This window comes from Arachis ipaensis, chromosome B9 (assembly GCF_059453495.1).
Source record: "Arachis ipaensis isolate K30076 ecotype BB chromosome B9, ASM5945349v1, whole genome shotgun sequence".
Classification (NCBI taxonomy): Eukaryota; Viridiplantae; Streptophyta; class Magnoliopsida; order Fabales; family Fabaceae; genus Arachis; species Arachis ipaensis.
Genome location: NC_142444.1, coordinates 8,886,562 through 8,909,532, shown reverse-complemented (window position 1 = coordinate 8,909,532; position 22,971 = coordinate 8,886,562). Strand labels below are relative to the sequence as shown.

Below are 22,971 nucleotides of genomic sequence, written 5' to 3'. Positions count from 1 at the left end.
GGCATCTTCTTTTCTTTTCTTTTCTTTTCTGGATAGGTAATTCTTTTCGCTTTTTACTTTTTGGTTAATAGGTACCTTACAAATCAAGGAGCAGAGATTCACCTTCAAAGGAAGAAGCAGGGGCATTTTGATTAGTGAGACTACTGGTTTTCTCAAGTTTCCATAAGATCAAAGAAATCAAGCTCAACTCTATGTATTTGGTTGTTTGAGGATTGTTTGTTTTTAAGGTAAGATCACAGATTTGTCTCTTGTGAATGAAAAGAAATGAAAATGGTACTGAGAGAGTTTTATTTGTATCAATTAATAGGATCTTCAGATACTGATGATTAAGAGCTTGTTTGGAAACTATTTAACATGAGAAAAGAAATCTATTTTCTTTTAAAAAAGAATTAATTTTTATTTGAATTTTAATTCCATGATTTGGAATAACTATAATATATTAATAGAATAGAATTCAAATTTAAAGAGAGTGGAAATTGATTTGAAAATCAGATCCGTTTTAACTTTTAATCTCATTTACAAATAAAAGAAAGATGAAAATTAGAATTCTCAAAGAAATTGAAATCATTCACTTTTTTTTTTTGGTGTCTAGACAAGGAAAGAAACAAAGCAAAAACTATCTTAAATCCGAGCGGATGATTCGTTGGAGATCAACACCAGGCTCAGACCAAATAACATGATTAGAGTTACACTTGGCACCATATTTAGCCATCCAATCCGCAGCTCTATTTGCTTCTCGGGACACCCATTCAACGTGAACAAGCCAAGGACGAGATAAAAGCTCCTGAATCTTGAGAACCAAATCTGTTACTTCAGATGAATACCCACTTGTAAGCTCATGCATGATGGGCAGAATGTCAAGGCAATCCGTTTCACATATAATATCCCTCAAACCGCAATCCCAAGCTAAAACCAGCCCCCTCCAAGCAGCAAATAATTCACATCTGATTATAGACCAAGGGGGAATGCTTCCAGAGCAGCCCGAGATCCAATCTCCCTTAGAATCTCTAATAATACACCCAAATCCCGCTAAATTTGAATCCATATACAAGCTTGCATCACAATTAACTTTAAAACCATTGCCTACCGGTGGTTCCCAACACAGGCAATTTCGGAGAGACCTAAAGGCATTGCTTCGATTCCTGTAAAGCTGTAAGTTCTTGGCGGTAATTCTGGCCAAGGCAACAACCTTATGGTCTGTCCAAGGGTTGTCAGTGTTGAATATGTCATTGCACCTATGTCTCCATACCCACCAAAGCCCTGCACCAAAGGACGCCTCATTGTTAGCCAAGGCCTTCCGAAACCACTCTTCAAGAGCAGTACCAGCCGTCGAGTCCAGGATACTAGGATCCAACATATACCAGATTGCCTTTGATCGTTCACAGTCTCTAAGGCAATGCTCCATAGTCTCCTGTACCTTGTTACATCGCTTACACATATCTGAAGAAGCTAAATGCCGCTTGAATCGAAAGGTCTCAGTTGGTAGAGCATCATGTAAGCTAAGCCACATAGTAAATTTGAACTTCTCTGGAATGTTTGTGTTCCACAACCAGTTCCAATTACTGTTGGCATTCCAATTTAATGTTTTCTTTAATAACCATTTGTAACCCTCCCTTGCACTATACTTTTTTGTTGCTGCAGGCCACCACTCCCACTGTGGCTCCAACTCAGTCAAACTAGGATATCTCAGACCACAAATAAACTGCTTAATCTCATGCGGAATAGGCGTGGTAAGACTATCAACCTCCCAAGACACCCCTTTCCACAAGTCAGCCACCATGAAATCTGATTCAGAAATATGTACATAAGGGACAAGGTTGCAAAGCTTACCAAAAGGAGTCCACTCATCATACCAAACTGATTTGTGGACATCCCCAATATTCCAATGAAGCCCTTCCTTGAGATGCTCATAGGCACTAACAATGTTCTTCCAGGTAGCCGATGAAGAATTTCTACTGTTTCCGTTCATACCAGATTGATTTCTGAGATATTTATGCTTCAGAACCTGCACCCATAACTTCTCACTATTATTTAGACAATCCCATACCAACTTTCCCATAAGCGCCATGTTAGCACAGGAAGTATCCCTAATACCCAATCCTCCTGCCTTTTTAGGAGTTATGGCGACCTCCCACCTGACCAGAGGCAGCCCTTTTCCAGTCTCTTGGCCTTTCCACAAGAATTGTCTCATCAAGGAATCAATTTTATTACATGCATACTTCGGGAGAAGAGAAATTTGCATTTCATAAACTGGGATAGAGGCCATAACCGATTTAACAAGACAAAGCCTCCCTGCCTTATTCAGTAGGCGTCCTTTCCAACTGGAGAGCTTCCTCGAAATTTTTTCAATAATCTCCTGAGCCGTCTTCCTGGAAGCTCTGGCATGACCGATGTTAATTCTCAGGTATTTACCCAAATCATTGCAGAACCGGATGTTAGAGACCCCTGAGAGAACCTCTTTTCTCCTCTCTGACACCCTCTTGGAACACTGAGCCTTTGACTTATGAAGATTTACCTTTAAACCTGACGCTCTAGAAAACAAGTCCAAACAATGCATGACCTCTATTACTTGAGCTTTTGATGCCTTACAGAAAAGCAAAAGATCATCTGCAAACATCAAATGAGAGAGTCGTGGTCCATTCCTAGAAACCGCAACTGGGTTCCACAAACCTTGGGAAACTCTATGAGAGATAAAGCAGGCAAGCATTTCCATACAGAGTACAAAAAGATAAGGAGACATAGGATCTCCTTGCCTCAACCCTCTCTTCGGATTGAAATTTTGGAGCCTGTTCCCATTCCACAAAACTGCCAACGAAGAGGAAGTCACACAATTCAATATAAGATTAATGGTAGCCTTTGGAAACCCAAACCGGACCAAAGTAGCTTCCAGAAAACGCCAGTCTACCCTGTCATAAGCTTTTTCCAAATCAATCTTGAATGCCATGGTCCCTTTTCGAGACTTGGTGTTCCTCATGAAGTGCATAATCTCTTGAGCAATGATAATATTCTCTGTGGTTCCTCTTCCTGGAATGAACCCTCCTTGCAAAGGACCAATGATCTCCGACAAGAAAGGTCTGAACCTGTTAACTAGAACCTTTGTGACAATTTTATAAATTACATTACATAAGCTAATAGGCCGAAACTCCCGTAAGGAAGAGGGAACTTCCACTTTAGGAATTAGAACAATGAGAGTATCGAAAATAGCCGCATTCAGTGGCTCACCCTCAAAGGCTCGCTTGACCAGTCCACACACATCGTTGCTAAGAGAGTCCCAGAACTCTTTGTAGAAAATTGCTTGAAATCCATCTGGCCCTGGGGCTTTAAATGAACTCATGGTCATCACAGCTCTTTTAACCTCTTCAGACGTCACCGGTTCCACTAACTTTTGACAAGCCTCAGTACTAAGAGACGGGCAAGGAAAAAGCCCCATGGCGTCCAGGTCAATATCCTCCCTTGTAGAAAAGAGCTTTTGAAAGAAAGAATTTGCCGCCATTTCTAGAGTCGTAGTCTCTGTGGCCCAAGACCCATCCTCCAAAAATAACCCATGAATTTTGTTCCTCTTTCTCCTGATAACTGTCTGCAGATGAAAAAATTTTGTATTTCTGTCTCCACATCTCACCCATTGTTCTCTAGATTTTTGATACCACAACAACTCTTCTTGAAGAAGGACATCATTCAGTTCCTGATGCAAAACTTGCTCTTTGATCCTAAGCTGTTGATCCTCCCGACTTTCCAGAGTAATCTGAACGTCATTCAAAAGCCTCTCCAACTCCCTTTTCTTAACAAAAATATTGCCAAAAACCTTTTTATTGAAGCTAGTTGCATCTTTTTGAACCTCCAACAAACATTTGACTACATCCGGAGCTCCTCTATTCCAAGCTGTATCAACAACATTCCTAAAAAGAGGATGAGTCATCCACGCAGCCTGGAATCTGAACGGACGATGGCCCTTGGTAGCCCTCTTTTCCATCTTACACCTAGTGAATAATGGGCAATGATCAAAGTGAAGGCGCGCCAGCACCTCAGTATAAGCCTCCGGAAACATTAGTCGCCAGTCCTGGTTGATGACTGCTCTATCAAGCTTCTTGGCCACCTGCACCCCACCTTTCACCTTCCTATACCAAGTGAATCTTCTCCCAATAGCTCCCATATCAAACAGCCCACAATCCTCCAATGTTTCCGCAAATTGTTCTGCTCTGGCAAGTCTAAATTGCCCCCCTCTAACTTCACTCTGCAATAGAACATCATTAAAGTCCCCTAACACAATCCAAGGTCCGTGGATCATATTAGCAATCCTTGTCAAGTCACCCCACAATTCTTTACGCCGATGTATATGCGGATTAGCATACACCGCACTGCAGTAACTAGATGTATTGCCCATAGTGATTTCAAAACTGATACATTGATCAACTACATCCAATACTCTCACAGAAATATTTGAATTAGAACATAGAACCCAGATACCCCCACTATGACCATTAGCCTCAACAATACCAACACCCTGGTAACCTAGATTATTCCAAAAAGATTTCATCCTCTCGAAAGCAATATGGGTTTCAAACAGAATGAAAAAAGTAGGATGAAATTTATTCGCTAACTCCTTACTATGAACCCGGGCCAATTTATTAGAGGCGCCTCTAATATTCCAAAATAGAAAGCTTAAATCTAAATAATCCATAAAACAATTTGTATTGTAAAAGGACCAACCTCAGCTGAAGTCCCTAACGAGATGATGAAGATCCACCATCATATCCCCCTGAGCCTTGCTTGTCCTTGTCCGGTTGTTGCCCGGTTTGTATGTGTCCCTCCACTGACAACCCTTCCAATTTGCCAATTTGCTGCTTGCTGGTGTCGCCAAGGCAGTCCGGAGTCGACGGCGAATTCTGCAAAGAAGAAGGGCGCAACCTCTTGTGTCCATTTTTGATAATGGCAGTGAAAGTCGGCACCGCAACGGAGACAGCTTTGCCCTTCACCCCTTGCTGTTTGGAAGATGACATGCGTGCCTTAGATCCGCTAACCGACCCGGTCTTCACCCCTGATTCGGCTCCTCTCATACGTAGCCCAAAGTCACGGTTCTGGTCCAATTTCTGATTTGAGCGCACCGGCATTTTATCTTTAGATGTTTGTTGGGCTTTGTTTGATTGACTCAATTTTCCTCTCCTTTTACCGCTGACTTTGGTCCAGCCAGCCTCATTTTCCAAATGTTGGGATCCCACTTCCTTCCCATGCAACGTATCATCTAATTCCTCCCCAATTTTTGCAACTATCACTGACTCTTTGGGATTGCATCCAAATTCAAAAATTTTCTCTTTTGAGGCTTCCTGTGGCTGCACCACCTGGGCCGCTGTCTCGGTCACTGATGTTTCCTTTCGATCCACCCTTTCCGAATCTATTGGGGTCATTCTGCATTCAGTTGTTGGATGCCCGAAACAATTGCACTTGTCACAAATAAGGTGTAAGCATTCATACTCCACCTTATATTCAAACTCATCGACAATCACACTCCGGACCACCGGCAAACCAAGATTAATTTGCACGCAAGCCCGAGCAAATTTTCCCCTTTCCGCCAACTTAGTAGCCAGATCCACCTTGACTGGTCTTCCCACAGCAGAAGCGATTCTCATCATGGCTTTATCCTGATAGTACCATATGCTCAAACCAGAGATTCGAATCCAAACCATAGTCTCCCCGAAAGTGTCCTCACAAGGTTTAAAATCCGGTGTCCATGGCTTGACCGCAATATAGTGACCGAAGATCATCCATGGCCCCCCTAGTAAAACCTTCTCTCGATCGTCCATGCGATCAAATTTAACTAGGAAGTACCCAAAACCCACATCCAAGATTTCATATCCACCGGTGATCCTCCATACCCCTTTCAATTTGTGAAACATGGCCGTGTAACTAAGGTTTTTTCCAAGAACCTTAATCACAATTGCTTCCTTGTATGGTTCAGAAAGGATGTTCCTAGCCTCTTTGGAGAAGCAAACTCTTGGAGGCATAGGATCTCCTTGTTTTCCAGTGACCACTGCCATGGAATCCCCATCTAGAGCTTTAGCCCAATTTATCCCTGTGGCTACCGTAGAACCAATAACCTTGTCACGGAACGAAATCTTGGAAGTCACCCTGGAACTAAGGTCGCTCTTACTTGATCCCTCCTTCACACCTGATGCAAACCCTCCCACACTCTCCCCCTTATCTCTTTCGATGGCATGGCCATCTTCTTCACCGTGTTTCACCCTCAAACACTCTCTCCCGCTCTCTCCTTCTCTCATTCTCTCTGAGTACGGAGTACGTACTCTTTCTCTGCTAGGGTTTGTAATTTTAAAATCCTATACTTCTAGTCTCCTCCACTATAAATCATTCACTTTTAATTGTTCTAAAACAAGAAAAAGAATTTAACTTTTGAGTAAATATTAATTCCTAGCATTTCAAACAAACTCTAAGTCTTGTGAACCACCCAAATATGGGAAAGCTTTGAGCAGTCTTTTAGAATAAAGAATATGTTTTCTTAACATGTCCTCTAACCTAATAAGTTAAACAGAACAATTTTTTTTTTTTTTCAAGAAAAAGGTCTTTATTTTGTCTTACTGTATTAGTGTATTCAGATACTCTGTGAATAAAAAATTAAATAAATTCTGTCCTAACATAAATATAACTTACCTATTTCTATGTAAGTATAATTCTTCAAATATGTTTCTATTAATGTCTCTTTAGTTCCACACCTCTGTAATGAAATGATCGTAATTGTTGTTCAAATTCGTAAATTGGTGTAAATGTCACGTCATTTTCGTGTATATTAAGCATAACAAATTATCCTAAATTACCATTCGCATCAATAATTTCTTTACCGCACTCCACAAAATAATAATAATAGTGAATCAGTGGTGCAATAAAAAAAAATAATTGATATGATAAAAGGAAAACCTTTGTCAACACTCACAGAATGGAACCATATCATTGCTCTCGTTGGCTAGACAAATTAGGGGGACAGGAAACGAAACTCTCATCAACATAAAAATTATAAATTTAAAATAAAAACTACCCAAATACAAGTAACTCGTTTCTAGTGTATTCGATCATTTTAAAAGGGTTCTTGTCAAATGATCTCTGGCTGTAGCCCATGCTTGAGTTAGTGTCTACAAAATAGATCAAATAATATGCGGTCTGTTATTCTAGAGAAAAAAAATGCACAACCAAATTGGGGTTCACAAAAATGTCACTTATTGTATGTTTGAGGTTCAGAAAGTAATGTAGGTTTGGACTTAGGGATGAAAATTAAACAAACATTACTTTAATTTTAGCAACACTTAAGTCACCATAGCTACCATAGGGATAAAAATTAAACAAACATTACTCTAAATATATCTTTTCTCTTGGTACCTATAATTATTTATTATTGCAGAACCATACTATGATTTAAGTTCTTTTAAATTTTTTTATTTTCTATTTTTAAATTTCAGACCTTCTAACAGGATTTAGACCATATCAAGTTTAATAACAGGTCAAGATTAATACTTATAAAAACCTATAACAGGCCTGGCCTAACAAAAGTAAGGCCTTATCTTGCCCTGTTTCTAACCCTATAATTTGACTACTCTAGCAAACTTTGGTTTATATTGTCAAAAATGTTTTTTGTGCCTTAAATATGTGAGATTAGCTTTTATGCACTATTATCAGTTGCAAAAGAATTTATGCTCTATGCCGTTACATAGACAAAGTAGTTTTCTTTTTATATGATAGCATGATTAGATGTTAGCATACAAGAGAATAGAAATTAAACTCAATGTGCAGTCAAAAGGAGTACAACTTGGTGACAGTAACTGAAGTGAGATGAAAGAGAAATGCATTACCTGCTCAGACAAGGGAGCATCGGCATCCAAGCTACTGGATGTCACTTTTTCAGCAATAAGAGCTCCATTTGTTTCAAGTATGATCCTTCAAGGGCAAAAAACAAATAACTATTAGAAACGTCGATTACCAAGGAGTAAGGACCTCGTTGGTTCACCAGAATATTGCTGATTTCATTTCTTATTCACTTTAAATTACAAGAATTGACACTTTATTTTAACATTTCTTGGTTTTAGGATTTTGTAAAAGAAATAATAAGAACATTAAAAAACTTGTTTTTTACTATTTCCTTTATAAGATCCTAACCCAGAAAATCAGATGCACCATTTATGTGATTAAAAATGAAATCAATACAAACATGTTTTCTAAAGCCAGGTTGTAAACTTTATTGGGAAAGAATTTGTGGCAAAGAAATATATACACACCCTCCATCAACAATTTCATCAAGACATAAAAGAATTAGATCCAAGTTCTCAAGTGCCTCTCTCTTGTCAACATTGCTCCTGTGAAAAGACATTCAAAGGGATAAAAGAAAAACAGAGGATGATGAGTATATGGCAAAATAAATTCACATCATTGGTTTCAATTTAAATAGGAAAATACAACAAAGAATACCTTAACAAAAGGGTGACCGCGTCAAAGAAACCCTGAAGAACCGACGCTAAAATGAGCTCATTTTCATCATCACCACCAGTGACAAAGAAATGCAGGTCTTGTACAAACTTGTAGATAATGATATTGTTCTCTAGTAGCGTTACCTCAGCTGCGGATGATTGTAAACAACATCATCAGCTTCTAAAGCAAAATATTTCCATGAGAAAGTTAGTGGATAACATCAAGGACACTAATAATTAGAGTTGAATGTGCTTGTTGACAGCATTTGGATTGTTGGAAGACTTATATTCAAACATAACTAAGGTCATTACTCATTAGTGATATTCATATCATTAGTCAGTATAATAGAGAATTGATATCACTGTTAGTGTCTCAATAACTACCCTTTTCGATAAATATCTATTATGAGTTCTCACATTCGTGCAGTTAAACAATGGGGCTTCGAACTATTAATTTCTTTTCCTTTTAATTTTTTTTAGCTAATATACTAGCAATTATCAAGGATGTCGAAGATTATGGCCAACTAACAACTGAGTGCAAAAAACTAATTCTGAAGTGAAAGTAAATGGAATCTATAAGCAGAACTGCTACTGAAAAACAGTTTTAGGGACAAACATGCATAATTGAATAACCTCTTCAAAAAACTACATATCTGTTGCATCAAGAATAATTTTAGACAATAGATAGATGATAGATCGATATAGCCCGTGGCATTAAAACCCAATAGAAATTAATTGACTTCTTATTATGATGAGTATATCTCCAAGCTCTTTTGCTCACCTTCTGTACGCGCATTTGTCTTAACAGTCTTGCTAAATACAAACTTCTCAAAAGCTAACTTTGCATTGTTGGTTGGCCAGTCATCAGAGTAATACTTGACTGCCACACGCTTCCCTTCAGAGTCTAGAAGAAGAATGTTCTTCACTGAAGGACACATACCCTATAGATGAAAAACAAAGCAATAAATCATAAAGGAAAGCAAAGAGAGGCAAAATTGACAAACAATAGGAAAAGGATCTGTGAAAATTAGCTTATTCAGTTTCACAGCATTCATAGGAAAATCAAACTTCTGTACTCAACACTTTCCTCTAAATAGTCCACTATATTTCAATATCTATGGCATTTGAACTTGTAAAAGCCACACAAAACCCCAAAAGTCACAAACAAGGATTTCAATGTAGGAACCATAGCACATATATAGAGTATTCACTTCAATTATCGGTTTAATCACTAGACCAACGTAATCAAAGTTGAGAGTTCATCTAAACTCATGGAACTTAGGCAAACTTGAATCATAAGCTCAACTCAAACTCTATTTGGAGATCCAAACTTGGAATCTCCTAAAGTTCAACTCAAGAGTGTGAAAACCTTGCATCACACTATAATGCTTTTAAAATAATAATGAAAGAATCTCTTCCATTAGAATGATTCATGGTTCCACAAACTGATGAATACCCAGCTACAAATTAGTACATTGGTGCCAGATAAGTTTATTAAGCGAAGCATCACAAATGAACACTCGTAATCATTGTTCTGAACAGATCTGATATTAGAACAAAGAGAAAGATACGATTTGAACAGCTAATTACAGGAACAGAACTTCAAACTCCAAATCACCCGATTATCCAACAAACAATAACAAATCAGGAACTTCACGAAACCGCAAATCTGAGAATCATTGACACAAGCTACACTATGATTCATGAGCACACAAGATCCACCGCAACATAAAAAGATCAAATCTTCATTCAGCTCATTTCTTCATAAACCTAATAATTATTTAGCTAGATTGTGATTTGTGCACATAGCAAGATATTGATACTATATCCGATGCACTGAAGTTGAAGTGACAAAAAATGTTGCAGAGAGAGAGAGAGAGAGAGAGAGGGGCTTACATGAGACGCCATATCTGAGAAGAGAGAGAAGAGACTCGAAGAGAAGAGAAAAGAAAAGAAGGAGATTCAGCAACTGCAGTGCACGTTGAAGATCTGCGATAAAATGGGGGAACTCAACAGGGATGACTCTCTTCTCTTCAGTTTTTCATCTTTCCATTGTCCCTGGGAGAAGGGTAATTCGGTAAATATCAATAATGCCACATTTTTATTTTTTCCTCCTTCGTTTATTATAATCCAAATTTAAAAGAATAATCTGCTAGATAGATTAATATTTTTTAGTATGATCATAAAAGAAATAAAAATCCAAAATTTATTAATTTGTTTGTTACTAACAAGTTATTTTTTAAGAAATTTTGTACTTTATACCTTTTATTTTTGTTTTCTCGAGCACATTAATCAACACTCACCCTAAGTAACTAAACTTTTTTTTTTGCCAATGAGTAAAATATAACCAACATTTATAAGGAAATGCAAAATATAATTTAAGTTTATTTTTTAAGTTATAATTCATAAAAGAATAATGGTAGAGGATCAGTATAATTAATTATTGTTACTAACTAATAGATTGCTACATGTACAAGACGACATTCGAACCCCGACATTTATTTTTAATCAACAGTTAGCCTATAATACGTAAAAGTGTCGATTAAAATCATAGTGTTAAACGGCTAGGTTAAAAATTTTGGACGGGTGACCAATATAAATTAAAATTATTAGTTTTTAAATTTTTTCCTTCATAAAATATGTTTTTAAATAAATTTGTGAATTTATCTAACTTAAACAAATTTGGTTCAATCCAAAAAAAGATCTACCACAAATAATAAACCTAGATTTAGACCACATTTACAATATGGGTTAAGTTCATTTGAGTTAAATCTCAACTCAATCCAACTTATTTTTCATCCCTACTAATAAGCATTTAGCTTTAGTAATCTTGAGTTTGAATAATCTATGAAATTAAATACATATTAGAAGAGAGAGTTACATTTTTTTCTATTATTAGTTAAATGAGTCTAAATATCAATAGTAAAAACAAAAATACAAGTTAATTTTGTTCACTTAAATTATTATACAAGTTTGTAATATACCAACTTTACAAAAATACTATCTCAACAACAAAAATCAATCACCAAATTAATTATTATATATTTATATAAATATATATAATTTAATTTATTTTTAATATATATTTTATATTAATTATTAATTTAGTGGTTGATATTTTATATACAACTAACATCATTCCCAACTTTAATATGCAGTTGAATTCTCATATAACCTTAATTGTGTGCTCTGATCCAAAGGCATTGAGTTAGTTACTTACAGGTGATTAACGTTATCACAAACCTTAGAATATGCGAAAGGATTATATATTATTGGAAGAGCTTTAAATATATCAAAAAAAAGTACTGGTGTTCTAATTGTTTTAACCGTTGATCTAAATTATAAAAAATATATAATATATATTAATTGAAATTAACGGTTAAAACAACTGAAACATTAGTATTTTCGGTACACTTAAAAATTTTTTTATATTATTTTCCTCATGTAAAATATAAGAATATAATATTTCCAAACTTCTATTTTTTGGTGAATGCTATGGTGTTTAAGTCGTGTTGCCTAATTTATTAAAAAAGGCAAAGAAATAATATTTAATAAATTTTAATTATTTTATACATTTTATTTTTTATTTATAAAAGTAAGTTAGACAATTTAAACACAACAATAAAAGACACCATAAAATCCACCTTATTTTTTTAAGAAAGTACATGTCCCTAATCTTGTTGTCTATTATTACAATTATATAAATTTATAATCACATGCATACGTCATAAAAAAAGTATTGTTTAGTCTGGTTCCTATTATTATTGTAGCTAAGCTGGTAAAACTGTAAAAGTAAAACTTTTAAGCGATTGGGGAAGAAGATTGGAAAGTGCATCATAGATTGGAACTTCAAGAATCTGCAGCTCCTATCCCAAGAAATCTTTTTTCCTAAAATGAAGATTGCGATGTTAAGACCAAGCAAACGATTTGAGTCAGACCTTGCTTATGTATCTTTCATAGTTTCCACCCATGCCATTACTTATCTACATCTTATGAACTATAAACATCTCCTTTTTTCATTTTTTTCCCCTTCCAATTTTGTCTTATGTAATTCTCCAGTTTCTATAAGTTTATTGTCCAATGAAGACTAAATTTGAGAATAAGTTTGTTATGGAAAGTATAATGAAATTTATTACGTGTTTTTAAAGAAAAAAAATTAATATTAAAATAATAAAAGAAAATAAATAAGTGTAAGAAGATACTCTACTAGTATAGTAGAGCATTAGTGCTTATCCTTTTCTTATTAGTTTGTTGGCACTTTATTAATTAAGTATGACAATAAATTCAAATTTAAAATTAAAAAAAAAAGTAAATTATATTTTTTGTCCTTAAAATTTGACAAAAATTTTAAAAATACTTCTAAGTTTTATTTTGTTTCAATTTTGTCCCAAAAATTTTCGATTTGCATCAAATATACGTTCGACGGCTAAATTTTCAAAAAATTTAAGACCGATCTAACAATAATGCATGAAAATTATGTTTGATTTGCTTGTGTTGAGAGTTGTTCTTATGAAATTGTTGTTGAATTGGTCTTAAATTTTTTGAAAAGTTAGCCGTCGGGAATATATTTGATGCAAATCGAAAACTCCTAGAACAAAATTAAAACAAAATAAAATTTAGAGATATTTTTAAAATTTTTGTCAAATTTTTGGAAAAAAATTACTTTATCCAAAAAAAACTATGTCTAAAAAAGAGCAAATACTATATATTTGTGTATAAATATATTATTTAATTTATTTTTTATATATATTTTATATTTTAATATATATTTTATCTTATTAGTTAATTTGGTGACTGTTTATTGATGTACATTTAATACGGTTGTAAATTTTTTTATTTAAAGAAAAAATGGATCCATCCCCTTCTGCTCAATTCACTTCTAAATTCCTACTTTCATGATAGGAAATTCATTGAGGGGATTAGAAATAATTTTAGAAGAAGGGTAAAATTAATTTTGTTGTAGTTTGAAAGAAATATATATTTTTTTTTTTATTTTTTCAGTATTATCTTTAAGGGAACCAACAAATATACACAAGTATGTGTATGTTTTTCAGGTGGTACATCATTGTTCTGAGATTAACATCATGAAATTTAGCTGCTTGGCAATGATTGTAATCACAAGGAAAATCTTTACTAATCAATTAAAGTTTGTACAAAATACAAACAAACTAAAAGAGTGATGCAGAACTCAGTATCAAATCAACTTACATAATGTAAAATAAATACATCTATAACTACTCTATTGAAGAATGTTTAATTTCAAGGGCTGTAGAAGGAAGGGCCACACTTGCATTTCCAACTCTCAGGCTCATAATTTGTATACTGAATCCCCAAATGGCTTCTCTTGTTGCTGCTTGTGTTTGGAACTTGGATTGCTTCACATGGAACACAACCATAGCATTTGTTCTCACATATTGGTGGACTTGATCCTATTTTGCTCACTCCTCCTCTTTCATTTCTTACTTGCTTCTTTCTCTCTTCTATTCCCAACATACCCTTTAAGAATAAAAAGGGAAAAAATAGCATTGATTATTAGTCACTAGGACACCAAAGAAACCAAAAAGAAAAGGGTAACAAGTAACAACACACTTACTTTTTCTGATTCTGTAGTATCTACTTTTAAAGACTCCAGTGGATTTTCATGTGCTGATAAAGATTATAGGTGAGAATAGTTAAGATGCCATTTAACCAAGATGTTGAGGAAAATAAAGATACTTAATTATAATAAAATGTTTGTGAAGTTTCAGCAAGTAGTAACAGAAGAATTAATGAAGACAAATTTCTCAAAATTGTTTTCTTTTCTGCATAACAAACCTGGATGTGAAATGCCATGATGATCATTTGGAAGAAAAGGGTTCCTTGCTATTACAGCAGCAACAAAGTTCACAACTTGCAAAGCTATTAACAAACCCAAGAATCTCCCCTTCATTCTTCTTCTTTTTCTACAAAAAAAGAGGTGGAATATGATGATGTTTGTTGTTGGTATTTGTTATTGGTAATAATAATGTTTGTGTGAGAGAGGGTGAAGAATGCAGATGTTGAAATGATTCAGACCAATAAGAGAGTAGGCATGAATGATTATAAGTTTATAACTTCAATATATACATACATATATATAAATATGAAGAGATTAAAATAATATACATAAAATAAAAAGTAAAAAAACCAAAGGAGGGTGCATTCTTGAAAGTCCCCAAAAGCAGAAGCCATGACCACAAAACATTCTATGGTCACACTTTAAAACCTTTGCATTGGCCGAGAGATCTTTGCTTCACAAGCAAGTGATGTGTTTCTTGTCACACAGTTAAAAATAAAAACAAAAAAACCTTCAGCAACTTTCACCTTCATGTATGACAACTCATCACTTCTAAGTTCTAAGACTAGTCATTTTTTGTTTCTGCTTCTAATATTGGATAACTTACCTTTCAATACAAGCCAAAACCTTTTCTCAAATCAATCAAAAATAGTACTAGTGTTAAGGTGGTCCATAAATTCAGAATAACAGCACCCTTTTTGGGTCTGAACTTCCCTGCAACACCCTTACACTATTAATTATCTCATATTGGAAATCACTCTTTTTTTTCCTCAAAATTTGGATTTTTTATTTTAATATGAAAGAGAGAAGTGAGTTTTACGTTAATGTTATAAAAAATAGGGTTTTACAGTGTTATGGAGGCGCTTTTCTGGGCAAACACAATACGCAGAACATGTATTGTACTGACAATACACAAACTGTGTATTTACAATACGCAGTCTGTGTATTGTCTTTATAAATTAAAATAAATTGATTTGGCAATTCGCACTCTGCGAATTTTATAGCCCCATAATTTTGCAAAACATCATAACTTCTAATATTAAAGGATTACACCAATTTTTATCCAATATCCAAAAAAATTAACCTCAAAATTTAGGGTCAACATGCATTATATTTTTATTTTTCTGTTTTTAAAATAGAAAAAATATTTTTTTCAAGCTAAATGATTCATTAGTTTTCAAAATAACTAGACTAGTAGGTAATACCTATTATGTGCATTTCATTTCCTAAATTCTTTTAAATAATTAATTACATTAAAAAATATATAATTGATTCTCTGTATATTTTTTTTACATTACATCAATATTAAATTCTTCTAAAACTAAGACAATGTTTTAAGGAAACGTTTTAGCACTACAAGTTCCTTTTCTTCTTCTGAGAACTAAATTATTAATGTTTAGAAGCTAAACTGATGGTTTTACCATGAAGAATATCTCACTTTTTTTAATTGTTATAGACAAAAAAAATAAAACTTTAGAGACCTAGAATACAGAGCCTTTCCTTTTTCTTGATGATTTCATTGCCACATAGGGAAGAAAGAAATCAATGGCAGAGTGCCAGTTATATCTTTATATGAAGTGGGAAAAATGCATGAGCCTCTGAGGCAGTTTCAGTTCTGCAGGTAAAAGCAAATAATTTAATGAGTTAGTTAATGAATTAAATAAGGTACTTAAATATTCTCAACATTGTAAAAAGGGTAGGTTGTTGGAGAAACATGCAAAGCTCCTCTTACAAATATCCAATTTCAGCTATTCCATATTTCCTCTTCACCAGTTGCCATTCAATTTGGGGTGTCCATATCACCTGCTGGATATTTTATTTTACCGCATTCAATGAATAAAGCATATTCCACTTACACCATTTATTGTGATCTAAATTTACATTCATCAAGGACGGTTAAAATTTTTAGATATAGATAATTTTAAGTGTGAAATATAATAATATTTGATCATTTTGATATTTTATATTATTATAATGGTACTGATATTTTTGTAAAAAAAAAATATTTTTTAATTATTCAAAAATAAAATATCACTGATGTTTTATAAAAAAATATTATTTTAATTATATAAAAATTGACGTTTTATAAATACCACAACAACATATAATATATAGTTTAAATCATTTTTAAATACTTTATCACTTATAATCCAATATATAAAAATAAAATTCATCAGAGACCAACTAAGGGGGATAAAAACAAGCATGTACGGATGAACAATATCAGGTTAGTATTAATTATTAGTTTATTAATGATAAAAAGTTAATTTTTAATCGATAATGTTAAAAAGACAATATTTAAAGTTATCTTATATAATACAATAGACACAAAAAAAAATTTATATAATATAACATGCATTTATAATTTTATACATATGTAATTATATAGTTATTATATTTAAAATTATATACTTATTTTTGTGATAATTAATAAATATTAAATAAAATAATTTTAAATTATTTTTTACTGTTTGTCAAATATTATTGATTTTTAATAAAATACTATATAAAGTACTTAATAAATATTTTACTAATCAGTAATACGGGTTAAAAATAGTATTAAATTATTGAATTAGTTTTGTATTGAATTAGAATGAATTTGACCGTATAATCTCTTTTGTTTTAACTCAAAAAATTTTCTGATAACTTCTAATAGCTGACAAGATAAAAAGCATCCAGACAATCAATTTGAACGAATTGATGTCTGACTTTTCAAACAAGAACTAAATCCCTCCAAATGTCAAATAATTATGCTCTCAAAATGATGTTTTCTGGCACTTTACTAGAACACTCCCACATCCACTTTACCGCAAACATTGAGAACTAACACACCCAAAATCAGTCTTGTTATACCTATCAATAATATTTAGTAGTATCTCTCTATTTTTAGGAATTTTATTAAAAAGAATTCCATGGCATCATGTAAATAGTTTAGTATGTGTCAATATTTACTTTAGGACAAATCACCCATATAAATCAAGCTGAAAAAAAAATTTACGACCAAATTAATAATTGTTACAAGGTTCAACCAAGATCAGGTTGATTCGAATTAGTGGGTGTGTGCGTGTGTTTGTAATTCGAATCAGTGTGATTCGAATTACATTGAAAGTGTAATTCGAATTAGACTAATTCGAATTACATAAAAATGTCCTCTTGATTGAACCTTGTAACGATTTTTTCTTTGGCTGATTCACGTAAATTTTTCGCTACCATGGTTTATATGGGTGATTTGCTTACTTTATTATTCTTAAATTTTAGTATCATTCTTAATCAAATATCCAAATGTCTCCTTTTTTTCCCTTAAATTTAATTGAATGTCAAATAAATAAACACCAAACTTTAATTAGTATAGGCTAATTAATGAGTTATGCTACGTGTATACCAAAATTAGCCACCAAAATCAGCTACTTGTATAAAATATATGTCGTAATACAAATACATATTAAAAATAAATTAAACTACACATGTATTTATACATAAATATATTAGTAGCTGATTTTAATGGCTAATTTTGATGTACAAATAGCATTTTTGCTAATTAATATGTCATTAATATTCAGTAATCTCCTACTCTAATTGATTGAGAGCACCCCTTTTTTGTGTGATAAAACTAAAAAAAAAATCCTTTTAATAGATAAAAATAGATAACAAAATAACAAGATTAGGTCATGAATGAATGAATCATGTTAAAATGGAAATTGTGGGAAGGAAGGAACAGCTAAAGAACAAATGCACCCACCTATATATAGACAAGTCATACATATACACTTAACACTTATGTGGTAATGTGCAATTTGGGTGTGCACTATTGACTGGAAATTATTACTTATAGTGAAGCAGTGTGATTTGATTTTATGTAAAAAGGGTCTTTCATATGTTGAAGTTGATGTGTTATATGGTCAAGGTGTGAAGCTGATGATGTATTGATTGATAGATGTTATCTTATCTCTGATCACTACAAACAGTGTGCCAAAGAAAGTGACAGAAAAGAAGCCTAGTAAATAGTGTAGAGTTTTAGGACTGCTGAAAAGAAGTTAAGAAGAGAATTTGAGGAAAAGGAAGAGAAAATTCCAAAAAATAAATAAATAAATAAAATAGAGGTGTTATATATGGGTTGGATCCTGTGCATGAGAGTGTCTAAGATGTTATGGGTGACGTTAACTAGGAAAAGAACTCGTTAATGCATGACATTGCATGCAATTTAAATAGGCTTAAATTTTAAGTCTTAGAAAGGAACAAATATTATCTCAATTACTTTCTTAATTTTTAAATAAAGTAAAAAGTCAACTTCAAAAAAAAAAAAAGAGACTAAGTCCTTTGAAAAGTAAGGTTTAATATCTTAAAAGAGAAAAATTAGAGAGTTGTTAATTTTAGTTTATATTGGTCAATATTTTTTACCTAGTTTTAATCCAATAAATCAACTTTATATTTTTATCTAATACTTTTAAATGTTACTGATTAACTATTGGATAAGAATAATAACTTGTGCTTGTGTTGTTTATCTTAAAAATGAAATAAAATAATATATTTCTTAAAAATGCTTGTTCGCATCACTTTTTCTGTCTACATAATTAAATATTTAATTTATTGTTCATTATCTTTGCATTTATATATGAGGGATAGTATTCTCAGTGTAACTAAATGATTAGGACCAAGGGGGATGATCATAACAAGTTAACAAAAAGATTTTGAAGTGTAATACTCTTTTGATTCTATATTGATAAGTTATTTTAATTTTTTTTTATCTATTTATAAATTAGTGTATACGAAAACAATTTATATCTAGTTACATTCATTTATAGATATATAAAAAAATGTATCAACATAGAATGAGTACATTTATGCAAAGCATGAGAGCACAAGATATGATCGCCAACCATGACAATCCATAGTTTCATACAACCCTAACTAATATCAACCTATAACTATAGAGCTATTAATAATAATCCCAAACATATATAGGTCATAGAGTATAATATAGCAGCTCCATCAAGTATACCCAAATCAAACACAAGCCTTTAAAATCAAGCAAACTCTTTTCCGAGCCTCGAGGTAGTTTTTGATTGAAAACTCGATGTTGCGAGAAAGTTGAATTTTGTCAACCGAATAATTAAATAATATTAGGTTTGGCAATAATAATTTTATCCACGTGTACACAACATGATTCAGCTTGTTTGAGCAGGGCTCGTAATTCGACCGGTAACGAATAAGTTGAGAACAAAACAGGTTGAACTGCAAATAAGATCGAGTACATGTTTAGGTTTATCCGATATACCCGCACTCTTGATATATATATATACAGTTAATAATTATTATATATGTATAATGAATTTTTTTTGGTGACTATATGTATAATGAATTTAAAGAAAATAAAACTCACATCCTCTCTTTTTTATAATTTCATCAAACCATTAAATTGGGAGAAGAATGATGATGTTGTTGCAACAAATTGAAATTGGAAGAGTAACAAAAATTTTATTATTGTTTATGTTGTTTTAATTTTAGCAAAGACTTAACGTTATGTTATTTGTAATTTTAACATGGATTTTATTATGCTTTTGTTATTATTAATTTTAATATAGACTTAATTTTATATTTTTATTTTATTAGTATATTTATGAAATATGAAATGATTGATTATTGTATTTGATTGAAAAAAATATTAATTTTGTTGCAGGTAAAGTCAGGTAGAAATTAGGATAGGATGGAGAACTTTAAGGTGCGAGTAGGGTTAGAATGGAGAGATTTTCAACCCACAAATATAATAGAATTGAATTTCAGAAAGATTTTAAACTTGCAGATAAAATTAAAGTAGAAGTTAAACTCTATCCTAAACTATCCATTTTATATATAATACTCCTTTCATTTTATATTGACAAGTTATTTAATTCTTTTTTATCTATTTATAAATTAGTGTATACAAATGCAATTTATATCTAGTTACATTCATTTATAAATATATAAAAAGGTTATAAGATGTATAAATATAGAATGAGTACATTTATGCAAAGCATGAGAGCACAAGGCATGATGGCCAACCATGATAATCCATAGTTCCATACAAACCTAACTTATATCAACCTATAACTATAGAGTTATTAATAATAATCCCAAACATAGGTCATAGAACAGAATGTAGCTGCTCCATCAAGTATACCCAAATCAAACACTAGCCTTTAAAATAGAGCAAACTCTTGTTTTTTTATGACAATTGAGTGAAAGCTGAATTTTGTCAAACAAATAATTAAATAATATTAGTATGATTATATCCAAATTTCATTCCATTTACAGCTATCAGCCTATAAATATTTAGATGAACGTGAATCTCGAAGATATACCATATTTACATGCAAGAATCTACCATAGAACTTTCACATCAATAATGTCCCTGCCCAAAGGGTAAAAGCTTTCTCTGCTTTTCTTAATCTGTTAAGGAATGGATTCAGCACGTTAAAAAGAAGTTGAACCAAAAAAGTATATAACAGTTTTGACTTTTGACCAAAACCTCATATGCACTCTATCCAAAACATTACTTCTTAATTACTCTGATCTGTTTGAATACTTCTACCATCATATTTGTGACAACTATCACAAAGCTGGAACATTAAGATCCTCGTTAAGAGGGTAGTTATAAATGAAAATGTAAATGATCAAACATTCCTGCATCATTTTAGTGGAATCTACATGTAATAGAAATTATTAATCTAATGTTGGTAAATTTCTTAATTTTTTTTACTTTACAATTATTCCTTACCATAGAGAATCCAAATCCAAAAAAGAGCTGATATAGCAAGGAGTAATTGATACATTATAGCAAATTGAATAATGATTTGTTCCAAGAGCTCACAACAGTTAAACCATTGACACAAATTTTCAGAATCATAATTACAAAACATTTGAAGGGACATTACTTCCACCATTCTCTTCACTTTGATGATGAATCATGATCCTGAGAGTCTTTATTTGGATGCAAGGCCTCAACTACAGCTTCAATCTCCTCCTTCACCCGTTCAAGAACGCCCGGGGCTTTGACCTCGCTAGTATCTGTTTCCTCGTCAATGTCATCGTTTCTCCCATGAGTTTCTTTGTCATGGGTAGGCGTCTTGTCGTGATGGAAAACTGCCTGTATCTCCTCCTTTGCTCGCTCAAAGATGTTTGGTGATTTGACATCTTTTTCTTTCAAAGATTCAAAAAGGAATGAATTAATTGGTCTTACAAGAATCAGTTAATTGGTGTATTTAAGATTCAAAAAATCTTAGGCAGACGAAAACTTAAAAACATTCGCAATTTTGCATAAAAGTTAATGGAACTAAGAAACAAGTGAGTGCCATAATGGTGAGACCTACTTACTTTGTTGTTAATCGTTGTGCCTAAACACAAGTTACTAGATGCTTTAGACTCACATAAAAACATCTTCATATGAAACTGATAGCTAAGACATAATGGTTTTCAGCTATCATCTTCAAATTAAGTCATCTTTATGTGAGTAGTCAGCTTATTAAATTTGTACATGTGCAACAATTGCTTGTTTAACGAATGAAAAAGATACCAAAATTACCCACAAAAAGATCATGTAGATAGCAATATTATCTACAGAAGAACAAAGATACAAACACTTAAAAGAAAATCACCTAGACAAGAATCATGTCACCATCAATATTACCTACTTTTTAAGTAGATTTGTTGAACGAATCAAATTTTTTGAATAAACTGGACATCTGCTTTTTGTTCTTCTCTGGTTTTTCAGCAACATAAGGTAATTTTGGTACTTCAATCCTTGTTTGAATTAGTTTATTCTGAATTTAGAACAGCCTATAATCTAAACCTTCCTATAAATTCAATACATTTTTTTCTTTCAATTATATCCGAGAATTAATCTATTCCCAAACATGCTGCAAATGTATAACAAGAAAAACTAGAATCAATTAGGCAATAATAACTATTACATCATGTTATTGAAAAAAATAAAAATCAAATACTCTCCACACATTCCCCCTCACAAATAAAGAAAGGATCATTTACGAAATGAAATTCACCAAGAACTTGAAACAGATCAAAAAACAAAAAGGCAAAAATGATTATGGACGAATATTTAACCATAGATGGAAAAAGCAGTATGAATGATTATAGCATGCAGAAATTTTGATTGCAAGGAACGAAAAGCATGGAAGAAGGTTTTGGTGATGGTTACCTGAATGAGAGTCGTGTGGTTCTGCCATTGAAGCGAGAAGCTAAGTTACGACGATACGATTGGTTGAAAGAAAAGGGCGATGTACTTTTGCATTTGTTACTCTTTCCTTTTACATCTGGAGCGGTAGATTTTAGCCAACTGGGCTTAAATGGACCTTCCACCTCTGAATTGGACCTTCTTTCTTGGGCTTATTGTGAGGCCCAATATGAAATATTAAGCCGCTCTAAACTTTAGCAGTATTTTTTCTTAAGGTGTTGGTGTTACTATTTTGGTTTTAAATCTGAATGGAAAATAGCCCAAGTGCAAAATGAATCCTCGGACGGCAGAGCTCACTTGGGAATTAAGGAAAAAACAATAAATTGCTCATTCACTTTTTATTTGGAAGACAAATAAATTTTTAATTAATTAAAAATATAAAAATATTTTTTATTTTTTAAAATTAGAGACATTTAATTTTTTTTTAAATCTATTTATTCTTATATATATTTTAGACGAAAAAATTT

General features: G+C 32.5%; 4 protein-coding genes across 5 annotated transcripts; all 4 read right to left on the bottom strand.

Moving 5' to 3' along the window:
- Nucleotides 1-616: 616 nt before the first annotated feature.
- On the bottom strand, nt 617-4,534 carry LOC148543674 (uncharacterized). The gene has a single exon (XM_088498634.1). The coding sequence runs from the start codon at nt 4,532-4,534 to the stop codon at nt 617-619; it is 3,918 nt and encodes a 1,305-aa protein (XP_088354760.1).
- Nucleotides 4,535-6,885: 2,351 nt separating this feature from the next.
- On the bottom strand, nt 6,886-10,521 carry LOC107619440 (coatomer subunit zeta-2). The gene is made up of 6 exons (XM_016321733.3): nt 10,359-10,521; nt 9,244-9,403; nt 8,464-8,611; nt 8,274-8,351; nt 7,851-7,935; nt 6,886-7,136 (listed from the first exon to the last, which is right to left on the bottom strand). Exons 1-6 carry the CDS (start codon nt 10,368-10,370, stop codon nt 7,077-7,079), a joined length of 543 nt encoding a protein of 180 aa, XP_016177219.1. The 5' UTR covers nt 10,371-10,521; the 3' UTR covers nt 6,886-7,076.
- A 3,056-nt stretch (nt 10,522-13,577) lies between these two features.
- Nucleotides 13,578-14,534, bottom strand: LOC107617114 (EPIDERMAL PATTERNING FACTOR-like protein 3). The gene is made up of 3 exons (XM_016318906.3): nt 14,277-14,534; nt 14,056-14,108; nt 13,578-13,958 (listed from the first exon to the last, which is right to left on the bottom strand). Exons 1-3 carry the CDS (start codon nt 14,389-14,391, stop codon nt 13,722-13,724), a joined length of 405 nt encoding a protein of 134 aa, XP_016174392.1. The 5' UTR covers nt 14,392-14,534; the 3' UTR covers nt 13,578-13,721.
- A 6,510-nt stretch (nt 14,535-21,044) lies between these two features.
- LOC107616577 (uncharacterized) lies at nt 21,045-22,578 on the bottom strand. Of its 2 annotated transcripts, none has more exons than XM_016318532.3 (2): nt 22,469-22,578; nt 21,045-21,453 (listed from the first exon to the last, which is right to left on the bottom strand). In XM_016318532.3, the coding sequence occupies exons 1-2, from the start codon at nt 22,494-22,496 to the stop codon at nt 21,203-21,205; spliced, it is 279 nt and encodes a 92-aa protein (XP_016174018.1). In that variant the 5' UTR covers nt 22,497-22,578; the 3' UTR covers nt 21,045-21,202. The 2 variants fall into 2 exon arrangements, with proteins under 2 accessions (XP_016174018.1, XP_020967115.1); XM_021111456.2 differs by having other exon boundaries at nt 21,045-21,447; nt 22,469-22,570.
- Between the last annotated feature and the right edge of the window lie 393 nt (nt 22,579-22,971).